This window comes from Mastacembelus armatus, chromosome 19 (genome assembly GCF_900324485.2).
Source record: "Mastacembelus armatus chromosome 19, fMasArm1.2, whole genome shotgun sequence".
Taxonomy (NCBI): domain Eukaryota; kingdom Metazoa; phylum Chordata; class Actinopteri; order Synbranchiformes; family Mastacembelidae; genus Mastacembelus; species Mastacembelus armatus.
The window spans coordinates 93796-105864 of record NC_046651.1 but is presented as its reverse complement, the minus strand read 5'-3'; the positions used below and the strand labels follow the sequence as shown (position 1 = coordinate 105864).

Sequence of the window (12069 nt, the reverse complement as noted above, 5' to 3'; positions counted from 1 at the left end):
ATATGATTTGTAGAAAACGCTGAGAGTTATTAGCAAGCTTTGTGTCTCCCCTGCTGTGTGTTAACGAACTGTCTGGTCCCCTTTTCCAAGCTGGAACACCGTTTGGGTCTGGAGGCTGATGTACCGCCCCAGACGAAGAGGCCAGAACTGGTTAGTTCTCAAGCACAGAGTTTAACAAAGAAGTACCAGGAGACCAAAGAGCTCCTGAAGCTGCAAGAGCTGAAAAAGCGCAATATGCAGGCACAGCTTGGCCTCTCGCTTTCTCACCTCCCCATCAAGGAACCTCACTTTTCTGAACTCCAAAAAGCATCTAATCTGGAAGTCCCTTCCCCTGAACCTGTCCAAAAAACAGTTAGCTTCTTGCTCCAGGACAGCACAGAAGTTATTCGAGAGCTAGAAGACTTAATAACCGGTGAACCTCTCACTCTTACAGAGCTGGGAAAAGTGTTGAAATCTCATAGTTGTAATCAAGAGGCAAATGAGAACTATCAGCTTCAGAAGCTTTTGGAGTCCTGGAAGTACCAGCAGGAAATAGAAAATGAAATCATAAAAAAGAGTTTAGCCAGGGCAGGAGAATGCATCCGTGAATATGAAGCCCGTCTCCTAACTATGGAAGATTTGGTGGGGAAGGTTCGGAACCATAATAGACCCTATGGCCCTCTCTCAAAAATTGAAACCCATTCAGATGCAAATGAGGAGACAATTGGAATGCTGTCTCAAAAGGTTGAACTTTTAACCAATGAAAATGGGGCACTGAAACAACGATGTCAGGAGATAGTGAACCAGCTGACTGAGGCTGACAGAGAAATAGATAGACTGAAAGCAGAGCTGATCAGCCAACAGGGCAGCAATCAGCATCATCTGGTCATGGAAGAGCTGAAAAGACTAAAGGCAGAAGTGGCTCAAAATCAAGCCAATGCCATAGACAGGGAGTATTATGAGAGAGAGTTAAATGAGAAATCCCTGAGGCTCCATGAAGCTCTGGTTATGTTGGAGGAGCTTGGCAGTACCCTTAAAGATACCGAGAAGAAACTGCAGTTGAAAGAGGCCACACTGAAAGGTCTGGGCTTCCAGACAGCTTATGAGGAGGAAGACCTACAACCAGCGAAAGAGCAGTTCAGAGAGCTACTGGAAGCCTCACAAGTAAACCTTCAGTCTGCAGAGCAGCGCTATATGGAACTGGAAGCAAGGAACAGCGAATTAATTGCACTAAACCAGGAGTCTGAGAAAGTCAGTAGAGAGAGGTTAGCAGAAGCAGAAAATGAAATAAAAATGCTACAAGAAAAGTTAGAAATAGGGACAGGTAAAGTTGAAAAGAGCGTTAGTCAGAGTGTAGAGGCAAGAGAGAAGCAGGGTGATGAAAAAGGACTTATAGCACAAGTAGTAGAAGAGATTGAGTTGAAGTGTGAGGCGATCAATCAGGTTATACAGATTTTAGCAAAGGTAGATGTTAATATAGAGAGAATGCTCAGTGATTTAAAAAGCACTTTATTTGGTTCTTGGAAAGAAGAGTTGCTCTGTGTGAACCAGAGGGACATGAGCTTGGTAGTCGAGGGTGAGTTTTGGAGCCAGCTGTTGAGTACTACTGAAGCACAACCAGAACACACACATAGCTGTGGGAGAGGAGTAGCAGAACAGATGATGGCACAGATGCGCTTGATGTTCTTGATTAGTGGGATTTGTCCACAAACGAATGTTGAGCATGACATACTGACAGAGGGGGATTTTGCATCCATCTACAGCTGGCTGAATAATGACACAAATGCTCTAATTCTTAAAAAGCTAACGGATACCTTGGCAGCAAAGTCTAATGTTTTGAAAGAGATTGCATTCAGTGTGAAACAGGAGAAAAATGACAAGCTCCTGTCTTTGGCTCTAGCAGGCTTTTATCAGGGTCAAGAGCAGAAGCAAATGTCTGAATATCTGCTTGAAGCTCTCAAAGAGGCATACATGTCTTATGTGATCATTAGACTAAAGGTCCAGCATGAGAAAGAGCTAAGGCAAAAGCAGACAGACCTTCAGATTGGTAGCTCTGACTGTCTAAATTGTCCTAAATTAAGAGAAGTTGTCAGTAGTCTGCAGTCTAAAATGGCAGAGCTTCAGACTCAACTGTCTGAGGATTCTTTGAAAACCACTACAGGGCCACATACTTTGATCCAGATTGAAGGAGAGCCCATTGAGTCTTTGGATAAAACTATTGAGCTTCAGGACATGATAGCAAGACATAGGAAAGAGCTTCGAGAGGTCAAAGACGGTTACGAAGAGGAAACTGAAAGGTTGAGACAGGAAATAGCCAAGGCCAGTGAGACACTGCGTCTCCGCTCAGAAGAAAATGTAAAAGAGATAGACTCACTAACAAACTGCATGGAGAACCTCAAGAAGAAGTATGAGATAGAAAGGACAAACCTCCTGAAACGCTTTGACCAGGAAATGGAAGAGCTGAGAAGGCTGATGAGTCCAGCAAACCCAGACAGGCCCTTCACAGATGTGGACAGTCATCACACTTCAGCCCAAACTTCAAACCTAAAGGAGCGCATTCAAGAGCTGGTGAGCCAAGTCGCAGTCATGACCGAAGAGATGAGACGACGCGAAGAGCAGGGCGACATTACGACTCTACAGCTGAAATTCGAGAAAGACCTGGAAAACCTGAAGGTGGAAGCGCTCCTTGTCCTTGCCGTCCTCCATCTGTGATGCCTTGTGTTCCTTTGTGACATTCCCAAATCCCCCTTCCTTCTCCAGCCCCTACTCCCTGTCCTAAGCTCACTTGATTTTCGTTCTTTGTTCTGTAAACAACTTTTCTTGTGTGTTGCATGAGAACTAACCTCCTTCAGGTTTATGTGGGCATTGATGCTGCAGTAGCTGTGTACTGAGGAACCCATTTTGTTGAAGCTTCACCAGCACCACATGTACAGCTTCTAGTACACTATATTGGGAAAGACTCACCAGGGGCTGTCACCAAATCACATTAGCCTACTCTGTTATGAAATGAGTTCCTCTGTTTGTAGATCAATGTGCTTATTAATTGTAACTCAGCTGTGCTGCATTTTAAAGTGCCAAAGGCAAAGAGTTGACCTTTTTTTTTTTTTTAACATTTTTGAAGCCTTTGAATAATTAGAATCAACATTGCCAGTTATCAGTTTACATACATTTTGGCCATGCTATTATTTTTAAGGGTCTGATCTCTTTTCCTTTGGCTGTCTTTACTAACAGTTTAGTTTTAATTGTTTCTCTGAATAACAATTAATGGCATAACGTCAGTAATTTTGACTCAGGGCCTACTTATTGGGTTTTTCTAGAGGTTTTAAGTGTGACTCACAGTCACAGTTCATGATTGGGGTTGTTGAATCAGTTGCATTACGTGGCCTGTGTTTCAAACGTCAGTCAGAAGAAGTGGTCATACACAGGACTGATCCATCACAACTAAGCCAGTAATGCCATTTGCTGATGAAGACATTGAGATACAGTTCAAAGTTAAAAAGCCAATACGCAGACCTGGACTCTGTTATAAATTGTTACATACAATGTTATAAACTACTATTCACAAGGGCAGGGTTAACTTTTCATACTTAATCATTATGTTTCTTGTCATAACGAAGGGTCAGTTCACCCAATTAACAAACAAATTGCTGAGCTCTCCCCAATATAACAGAGGTGAAAGGAATTTTACTACAATCTAAGTAATTATGCTGTACACTGTGGACAGTTTACACAGTTTTGTATTTTCTATAAAACATAGTACCCAATAAAACCTGTTCACAGTGCTGTTGTTTTTGAAATGGCCTACTGTTCAATGCTTTGTGTACAACAAATGAAATTCCATTCACAGTTTTATTAGGGCTGTTATAAATGTTTCCACAGTGAGTCTCTCAAAACCTCTGCAAACATTAAACTGTCTGCATAGCTGGACATAACAAGGGCATTTTGTGAAAATGTCTTTTTATTTGAGAGAACTGACTCTTTAAGTGGTGGTCAGATTAGTAGTGTATTTTATTAGCTTGACATTATTAAATATTTCTCTTCTCAACTAACCCCAAGAGAAGACCAGAATCAACAACCAATGCCTATTGGTTTCTACTGTATATATACACCTGCATTTTACTTGTGGTGGAGTCCTAAACAGTCTGCTGTATGTTGAGAGAGTCATCTTATACCTTAGCTAACAAAGTAATCTGGCGTGTCTGAGTAGCTAGTCTATGCCCCTTCCGTGACCTGGGATATATTTAAACATAAGATACATAGCCTGACGTGCTTCTAAATAAAGCTGTTGCCTGGTCTGATGTCAGAGCAGGAAGTTTACATTTGCTCTGTGTGGGGGATGTTTCACCCTCTCATGGTACATTCCTGCATCTGGGTTCTCAGGGGGTTTTAACCCTGTGAAAACAGTGGACCTCCATTTCCCCTGTCAGGCTGAGGAGGACGGAGGGAATGCAGGCAGGGGCACGGCCATCGATAGAGTGCTCAGATTAGTGGTGGTGAATGCAGGATGGAAGCAGGGCTAGGTTTTGACTGAGTCTTAAAATATAATGCAATGGCTATTTCCTAGTGTGTTAGGGAGAGAGCAAAATAATCTTTATTTTCTCCATAACCCCTAAGGGTGCCAGGTTGGCAAGTTGACTTCAAATAAGTGATGCTGAAGATACATTTAACTGTAATGTCTCAGACATCAAGCTGTTCATGATTGTATTAGCCTGTTATCTTAACCTGACATTCCATCAAGATTTGACCCATTGGAAGATTAGGATTTGCACATTAGCTGCAGATTATTATTCAACAACATGAGCTTAGTTTGGAATAAGAATTTTCTAGGTATTATTAGTGGGTGTTGTGTTTTGGGTAGGCAATGGCAACATATACCTTCATCTTCATCTTCCTTCAGTGTATTGCGTATACATTTCTCTTAACCCTGTTTGTTTATACAGGCCCAACATGCTCATTGCTAACAAGCTGTAGCTTGAAAGTTATGTGCTGGAAATAAATGGATGATCTACACAGGCTTGCAGTGCTTCAAACTGTATTTCAAGCCGTGCATTTTTTTGCACACTTCTTTGTGTTGTGCATTACATTACAATGGATAAAATTACCATTTGAGCCACATAATCCCATAATGACAAAGTGAAAACTGGGATTCAGAAATGCTTGTGAATTTATAAACAAACCAAAAACTGAAATCTCTGTATCCTGTGAGAATACTCAAAGCCCGGTCCTGATCTTTGCATCAGCACAGTAGGATTAAAAAGGTCTACATGAAATTGTTGGACTTCATGTCTTGGTTTTTGTCCTAACATGAAGTTTGAGATGTGGGACCTTATATACACAGGAGTGTTCATTTCTAAACCATGCAAACAATTTTGCCACAGGTGGACTCCAGTCAAAATCTAGACTCATCAAGGATGATTAAACCAAGTGGGATGAGCCGGACCACAGTCTAGTGTCACAGTACAACATCTGTACATTTATGAAAATGGGAGATTTCATCCATCCATCCATCCATCCATCATCTATACCTGCTTATTCCTTAACCAGGGTCCCAGGGATCTGCTGGAGCCTATCCCAGCTCTCTTTGGGCGAAAGGCAGGGGTCCACCCTGGACAGGTCCCCAGTCCATCACAGGGCCACATAGAGACAAACAACCTCACACACTCACACTCACTCCTATGGGCAATTTAGAGTCACCAATCAACCTGACATACATGTTTTTGGACTGTGGGAGGAAACCAGAGTACCTGGAGAAAACCCACACAAGCACAGGGAGAACATGCAGACTCCTTGCAAACATGGAAACCCCTATGAGAGATTTCAGTTTTTGTTTTTATTTTGTTAAGGTCTATTTGATATTGGTTAATGGCAACAAGGGCAACTTTATCAATTTTAAATGAAATGTACACCAAAAATAAATTCGAAATACAAATGTGGTGTTAATGCTGTTTGAAGCTACTGTATGTGGGTTTTTCCTGCTCAAATTTTATGGTCAGGAAAACCTTTTCGTCCATATCCAGACAACCTGTAAACTCACTGTCGCATCATGTTTTCCTTTGACTTAGGCCACCTGTGAGAGGGGCTTCGCAGCCATGGAGGAGTCCCATCAGAAGGTGATAGATGAGCTGTTGAGGAAACACCAGAGAGAGCTGGAGAACCTGCAGGAGGAGAAGGAGAGGCTACTGGCAGAGGAGACAGCAGCCACCATCGCCGGTAAATACAGAGATGAAAGTGACTACACAGAAGAATATCACTTCATATTAAATGGTACAAAACAATCAATTCTCTTAGATTGTACTGTTCTTATTGAAGCTTTTTGTCTGTTATTGCAGCAATTGAAGCAATGAAAAATGCCCACCGGACAGAGTTGGAGAAGGAGCTGGACAAAGCTCGAAAGGCCAACAGTAACGCAGAGAATGCAGACATAGAAGAGATCCGCAGACAACATGAGTGAGCCCTCTGAGCAAGACCAGTTCTTATATAGCAGACATGTAGCTTGTTAAATTTTTAACTCAAATGCTGCCCACAACGCTTCATGCCATAGGGAAGTGAAATAAATTAGATATTTGGGATGTGGAAAGATTTCCATGCTTACAACCAGTGACGTGAAAACTCAAAAGACAGCTGTTACAGTATTAGGGATTAAAATAAAGTACTGAAACACCCATTACACACTGGCTGATATGACACTTCAGTGTCTGGTTTCAGCCACTTCTCTAGTAATAAGTCATATGTATGAGCACTTCAGGAAAAAAGTTCTGTTTCCCTGATAGAATTACTCCCATATGGGTATGAACACAACATAAACCAAAACTACATTGAAGCATTGACATTGAGCTCATTTATGGCCACCTTGCTGTATTGTATTAAGTGACAAAGCTTTAAGGTGATACTAGATTTTCTGTAGTAATGAAACTGTTTTATTTTACAAAGTCCACTAACAACCTTAATTTTATCCATTATTTCCACATCTTTGGTCTAGAGCTGGAATGCTTATGTTGACTGAGACGTGTGAACAATTGTAAAATTGTTATAAAATGTACAGAGAAACTTCACATTGAATGTTGGATGTTCCATAAGGTCATTCAGAAGCAGTATTTTGACTGTGATTGGTTAAAGTAGGTTTAGTTTGGTCTCAATACTGACACCGTGGTGAAGTATGAGATCATGCATCTGTCATTCATGACTTGCTGGAACATGCTGTTTAAGGCCTGTCCTCAGGGTGCTCTAGCACTTCACATGGTGATACTAAATCAAATTTCATTAAGCTGAAAGTTTTTAGCTCTTCTCTCTTAATTCCTTATCCTTTTAGTTTTCTGATCAAAAGGGAAGAATTTTTAATGTCAAAAGCGCAACTATTCTGCCTTAATCAGGCAGATACGGCCAAAGTATGTATATAGTTGCTGACATCTGACTCCATGAAAAACTGTGCCCTGGCCACAGATCTGTCAGCACAGTATGGATCACCTGGTTAACTAATCTAGAGCCTGAAAGTCTAGCGTTATTTACACCCCTGCACTTACCCCTGCACCCATTATGGTGGTATTATATATAATACAATATATCAATACAATATTATAATATAATACAATATATCGTGGTATTATAGTGCCATATTTTGTTGTGCTTCAGGGAGGAGCTGTGTTCTTTCCAGCGGGAGATTGAGGTGCTCTCAGAGCAGTATTCCCAGAAGTGCCTGGAAAACGCCCACTTGGCCCAGGCACTGGAGGCCGAGAGGCAGGCCCTCAGGCAGTGTCAGAGGGAGAACCAGGAGCTGAACGCGCACAACCAGGTGCAAACACACACAGTCATGCCGCTCTCACCGTTACACACAACTCACCTGTCTGCAAATATTTACTCAAGGACACAGCTTTTACTGTGCTGTGACACAGGGTGTATAGAAACACACCCACCCTGCTGCTGAACTGTTCTAAGCTTCTCCTTGATGGCACTTTTAGGAGCTGAACAACCGTTTGGCAGCAGAGATCACAAAGATGCGTTCCATGGCATCCGAGGACGGAGTAGGAGACACAAACAGCACAATACAGGGGAAGGAACTCTACGAGTTAGAGGTAAGCTTCAAGAAAAGTCACTTCAAACAAAGCAGTACAAGATTGTTTTTAGCCTCTTTTCATCCTCTTCTATCAATGTCTTCTTGTTGCTTTCTAGGTGATGCTGAGAGTGAAGGAATCTGAGGTCCAGTACCTTAAGCAGGAAATCAACTCCCTGAAAGATGAACTCCAAGCTGCCCAAAGAGTATGTTTTTCTTTTCTTTGTTTCTCTTCTTCCCACCTCCATTTGAGGCTGTTTTTGAATGGGATCAATCAAGAATTCATGTCTGAGTCAGAGCATGAATACCTTTGATCTGAAATGCAAAACAATGTGTTTTCAGGACAAGAAATATGCAACAGATAAGTATAAGGACATCTACACAGAGCTGAGCATCGTCAAGGCCAAAGCAGAGCGGGATCTGGGCCGCCTCAGAGACCAGCTGCAGCTGGCACACGAGGCACTTGGGGAGCAGTCACTGGATGAAGTGGAACGAGGGGGATATGGTACAAAAAAAAAATATAGAAACACACCGAACACTTTCATCTTATTATTCTCTTTTCACTTTTTTTTCCTCTGTGAGGTATGTTCATATCACCGTTCTAAGCACAAATCAGCCCACAGCCTGAACGACTTAGAATTTTGAGGTCAGTGTTAGTTAAACACCCAAATTTCTAAATATAGCAAGTTGTTCCACTCCATTTATGGGCAGGTTTCATTCACAAAAATAGTAAAAAGTTATAAGAGTTGGAAACCATGCAGCTTCAGTTTCCTGCCAGCTGAAATCCGTAGACGTAAATCTGGCAGTATCAGTAGTGGTTTTCTGAGGCTCAAAATATGATAGTAGCAGCTTACAGCAACAGAAGAAGAGGAAATGGTTTAACATTAACCTAGATGCTGAAATACATCTTTCTAAAGCAATCAGGAGGCCACGGAGAGACTGTGAATATGAATATAATTCAGCAACTGATGTTATAAGGCTGGTCTCCAAGACAGGGGCCATCATGAACAATGGCATGACAGGTGTGGACTACTACCGAATTTTGTGAGACTACTGGTAAAAAGCTCTATAAAATTACCCGTGCCAGTTGGGATCTGTTTACACAAGGGGTTCTCTATTGTGTGTCAACTGAATTAATGTTCACAACACCTGTGTACTAGACCCTTTTTCTGTTTATGCCATTGTTTTAATTCTGACACATTTTCCCTCATAGATATCATGAAATCCAAAAGCAACCCTGACATCCTCAAGATGGCAGCTGCTGCTGCTAAACGCTCTGAGCGCACCATGAGGTCAAAGGTGAGTTCCCATTAATGGTCAAGTCATTCATTCATCCCACTGGTGTGTGTATTCAGGTTTTCCCATGGACCCGTGTCACCCATTGTGCTTCAGCAGCAACAGCTTCAGAACTGACAGAACAATCCTGTTTTGACATCAGATATCTTGCACCACCCAAAGGCTGAGAAGCAGTTTGAAGTGACTTGCTGCCACCTGCTGGTCACCTAACAGTGTTGCATGCACCATTGCATGCCCACTGTTGCATCATTACTGGCAGTGTTCCTGCTGGGCTGCATTTTATTTATCCATTGTGACTCCATCAGGCCGTAGTCTCGGGATTGTGATTGCAAAATAAAATACAGCAGTAGACTAACACACATTTACTGGTGTGTTTTCCCCCTTCTGTCCTCAGTCTGTGAATCGAGACATGCCCTGGGACAGTTAGGGCTGCTGAGGACGTGTAGGCATCCTTCCCCTTCTCCTTTAGGTAAACAAAACCAGAAGTATCCATGGGTGGCTTAAGCATATCCTTTTGTCCTCCACCTCTAAAGCACTCATTAGATCTGAGTCACTACTTCACAATACAATACATGATTATCCACTGTACAGATGCATGGTGGTGAAGAACGAATGATGTCAAGTCTGGCTGAGTGACAGTGTGTTTGACACATGACTGGGTTTTAAAACTTACTAATCTCTGCTGTATATTTTATGAATGAGTTGCTTACAAACTTGGTGTCATATAGTGGAGCCTTCAAACCATTAAAAGGCAGTGCAAGAATATCAAATGAGTCAAATACGTAAACGAATACAACCAAACGTTTAACTTTCATCACCAGTCACTCAAAAGCTGTAACATAAACCTTAGTCTTTGACTAGAAATCTTTAAAAGGTTTTGAATCAGCAAAATGATTCTTTACATTTTTACACTTTACTATTACTTACTGATGTTAAAAACACTCTGGGCTAATCACTGCCCTGCATCTCATTACATAAATATAAGCAAAACAGGAATTTGGGTGAGGTAAAGGGAAACACACAAACAAAGCCCATCGCTTAATACCAGTTATAACTGTGATTGGAGGTATAAAGGAAAGCATAACGCTCCATTATTCTTTTTATGCTCCACATGAATTCATTAAACTGGCAGCATTATCGCAATGATTTTTTGACTCGTTTAATGAACTTTAAACTACCTTTTGTCACTTTGGGCTCCATACTACACTGGGTGCTAGTGCTTGCAAATGTAATGTGGTATGTGGATTATCATGATTTCACTTTAGAGCTTTAATCACGGGGTGACAGCAGATTTATACTGACATGGGAAACACTGCCAACTCAGGAACAGTGCATCTGCCCAGAAAACATCATGGTCTTTATTAACATCTTTTTCTTTCTCTGCTCCTCCAGAGCCTAAAGGAAGGGCTGACGGCTGAGCAGAGACTCCACCTGTTTGAAAATAAGGACACTAAGGAGTTCTGACAGTGATGCATCATGTCTGACTATCTTGTTGCATGTTTAGAAGTCCACTATATTTTAGCTCTGTAATTACTTATTTAGTAACACTACACACTGGTCACAAAAACAGATCATATATTATTAAAAAACATGGTATGAAGTTTGAATTTTGTGTCTAGAATTTGCATTCCATGCACTTCAGTTAACTGTGACATTTTTGTATTATTCTGCCATGTCTTACTGTAAATAATGTTTTTAACTAAGCATTTGCCATGCATACACTAAAACTGACTGTGTAAGCTACTGTTTTAACTCTAAAATGTTGCTAGACAAAATGGCAGTAATGTGATGTTTAACAGCTAAACACAATTACATATGGATGAGTGATTAATACTTGCATAGCAAAAAACCATAGGAACGAGTCTGATATGCAGGTCTGCACGTTAATGCTCCATCACTCTGTTATCATTCCAGCACAGATGCAAGTGTTGCTCAGTAAACAAGCTATGGAAGAAAAAGTGCTTGTCTGCATTAAAAACAAGAACCTATCATGTTGCTTCCTTGCCTGACCTTAAACATCATAGATATTCTCTATAGTCTTTGGATCAGTCCAAGATACAGCCATGGAAAGGTGATAGCTGAATGCATATGAAATTATATAGTTTGTGACTGAATAAACTGTATAAGAGTTGGAGTTGGTTTATGTTTGTAGTCTTGTTCAGTTGCAGTCCCTTTGTATTTATTTAAATGGTTGGGATTTTTCTTTCACATTCCCATTCATCTGTACTCTAATATTGTAAATACAAAGCAATTATACACCGACTGACTACAGGTTTATTAGCAATAAATATTTTTGCACCCTTTGGAATGTGTGATGCTTGCTGCTCTTTTGCAGTGAAGTGGTTTTCATCTTTGAGTCGTCTTATTATAGGGTTTTTCTGTTTCCAAACCAGCATGTGTTCAGGAAATATTCCACCATGCCTAAAATGTTTAGGTCGAAATGTTGTCTTCGTTAATACTCTTCCTTTTCCACTAAAGGGCTTTCACATGTAAAAACCCTTCAGGTCATTTTGAAGAATATTTTCATTTTCATGCTGTTAGATGGGATAGTGACATTTAATACACAGTGTTCAGGAATCCACACGGCTGATTCTGAATATTGATTCACAAGATATTTTAATATGTGACAGCAGGAAACTAATGGCTGCAATATTTATCTTTGCAACTAACTTACAAAACACTTTCAATCAAGGTCCACTTACCAGCTTTTTCCCCAGGACTTTCAGCTGTATAGTCTTCCCTGGAGC

At 41.0% G+C, this 12069-nt stretch overlaps 1 protein-coding gene across 6 annotated transcripts in view; it reads left to right on the top strand.

The window, feature by feature from the left end:
• LOC113135085 (myosin phosphatase Rho interacting protein) overlaps nucleotides 1-11625 on the top strand; it is a 43114-nt gene extending 31489 nt beyond the window's left edge. For 3 of the 6 annotated variants that reach the window (XM_026314725.2, XM_026314724.2, XM_026314727.1), the window contains 9 exons: nucleotides 91-2652; nucleotides 6042-6189; nucleotides 6309-6426; nucleotides 7609-7768; nucleotides 7935-8048; nucleotides 8146-8232; nucleotides 8369-8531; nucleotides 9240-9325; nucleotides 10715-11625. In XM_026314725.2, coding sequence (XP_026170510.1) covers nucleotides 91-2652; nucleotides 6042-6189; nucleotides 6309-6426; nucleotides 7609-7768; nucleotides 7935-8048; nucleotides 8146-8232; nucleotides 8369-8531; nucleotides 9240-9325; nucleotides 10715-10786 — 3510 coding nt within the window. In that variant the 3' untranslated portion in view covers nucleotides 10787-11625. Of the gene's footprint in view, nucleotides 1-90; nucleotides 2653-6041; nucleotides 6190-6308; nucleotides 6427-7608; nucleotides 7769-7934; nucleotides 8049-8145; nucleotides 8233-8368; nucleotides 8532-9239; nucleotides 9326-9716; nucleotides 9792-10714 lie in introns of all 6 variants that reach the window. The other 3 variants (XM_026314726.2, XM_026314728.2, XM_026314729.2) reach the window with 3 other exon arrangements.
• Nucleotides 11626-12069: the final 444 nt, after the last annotated feature.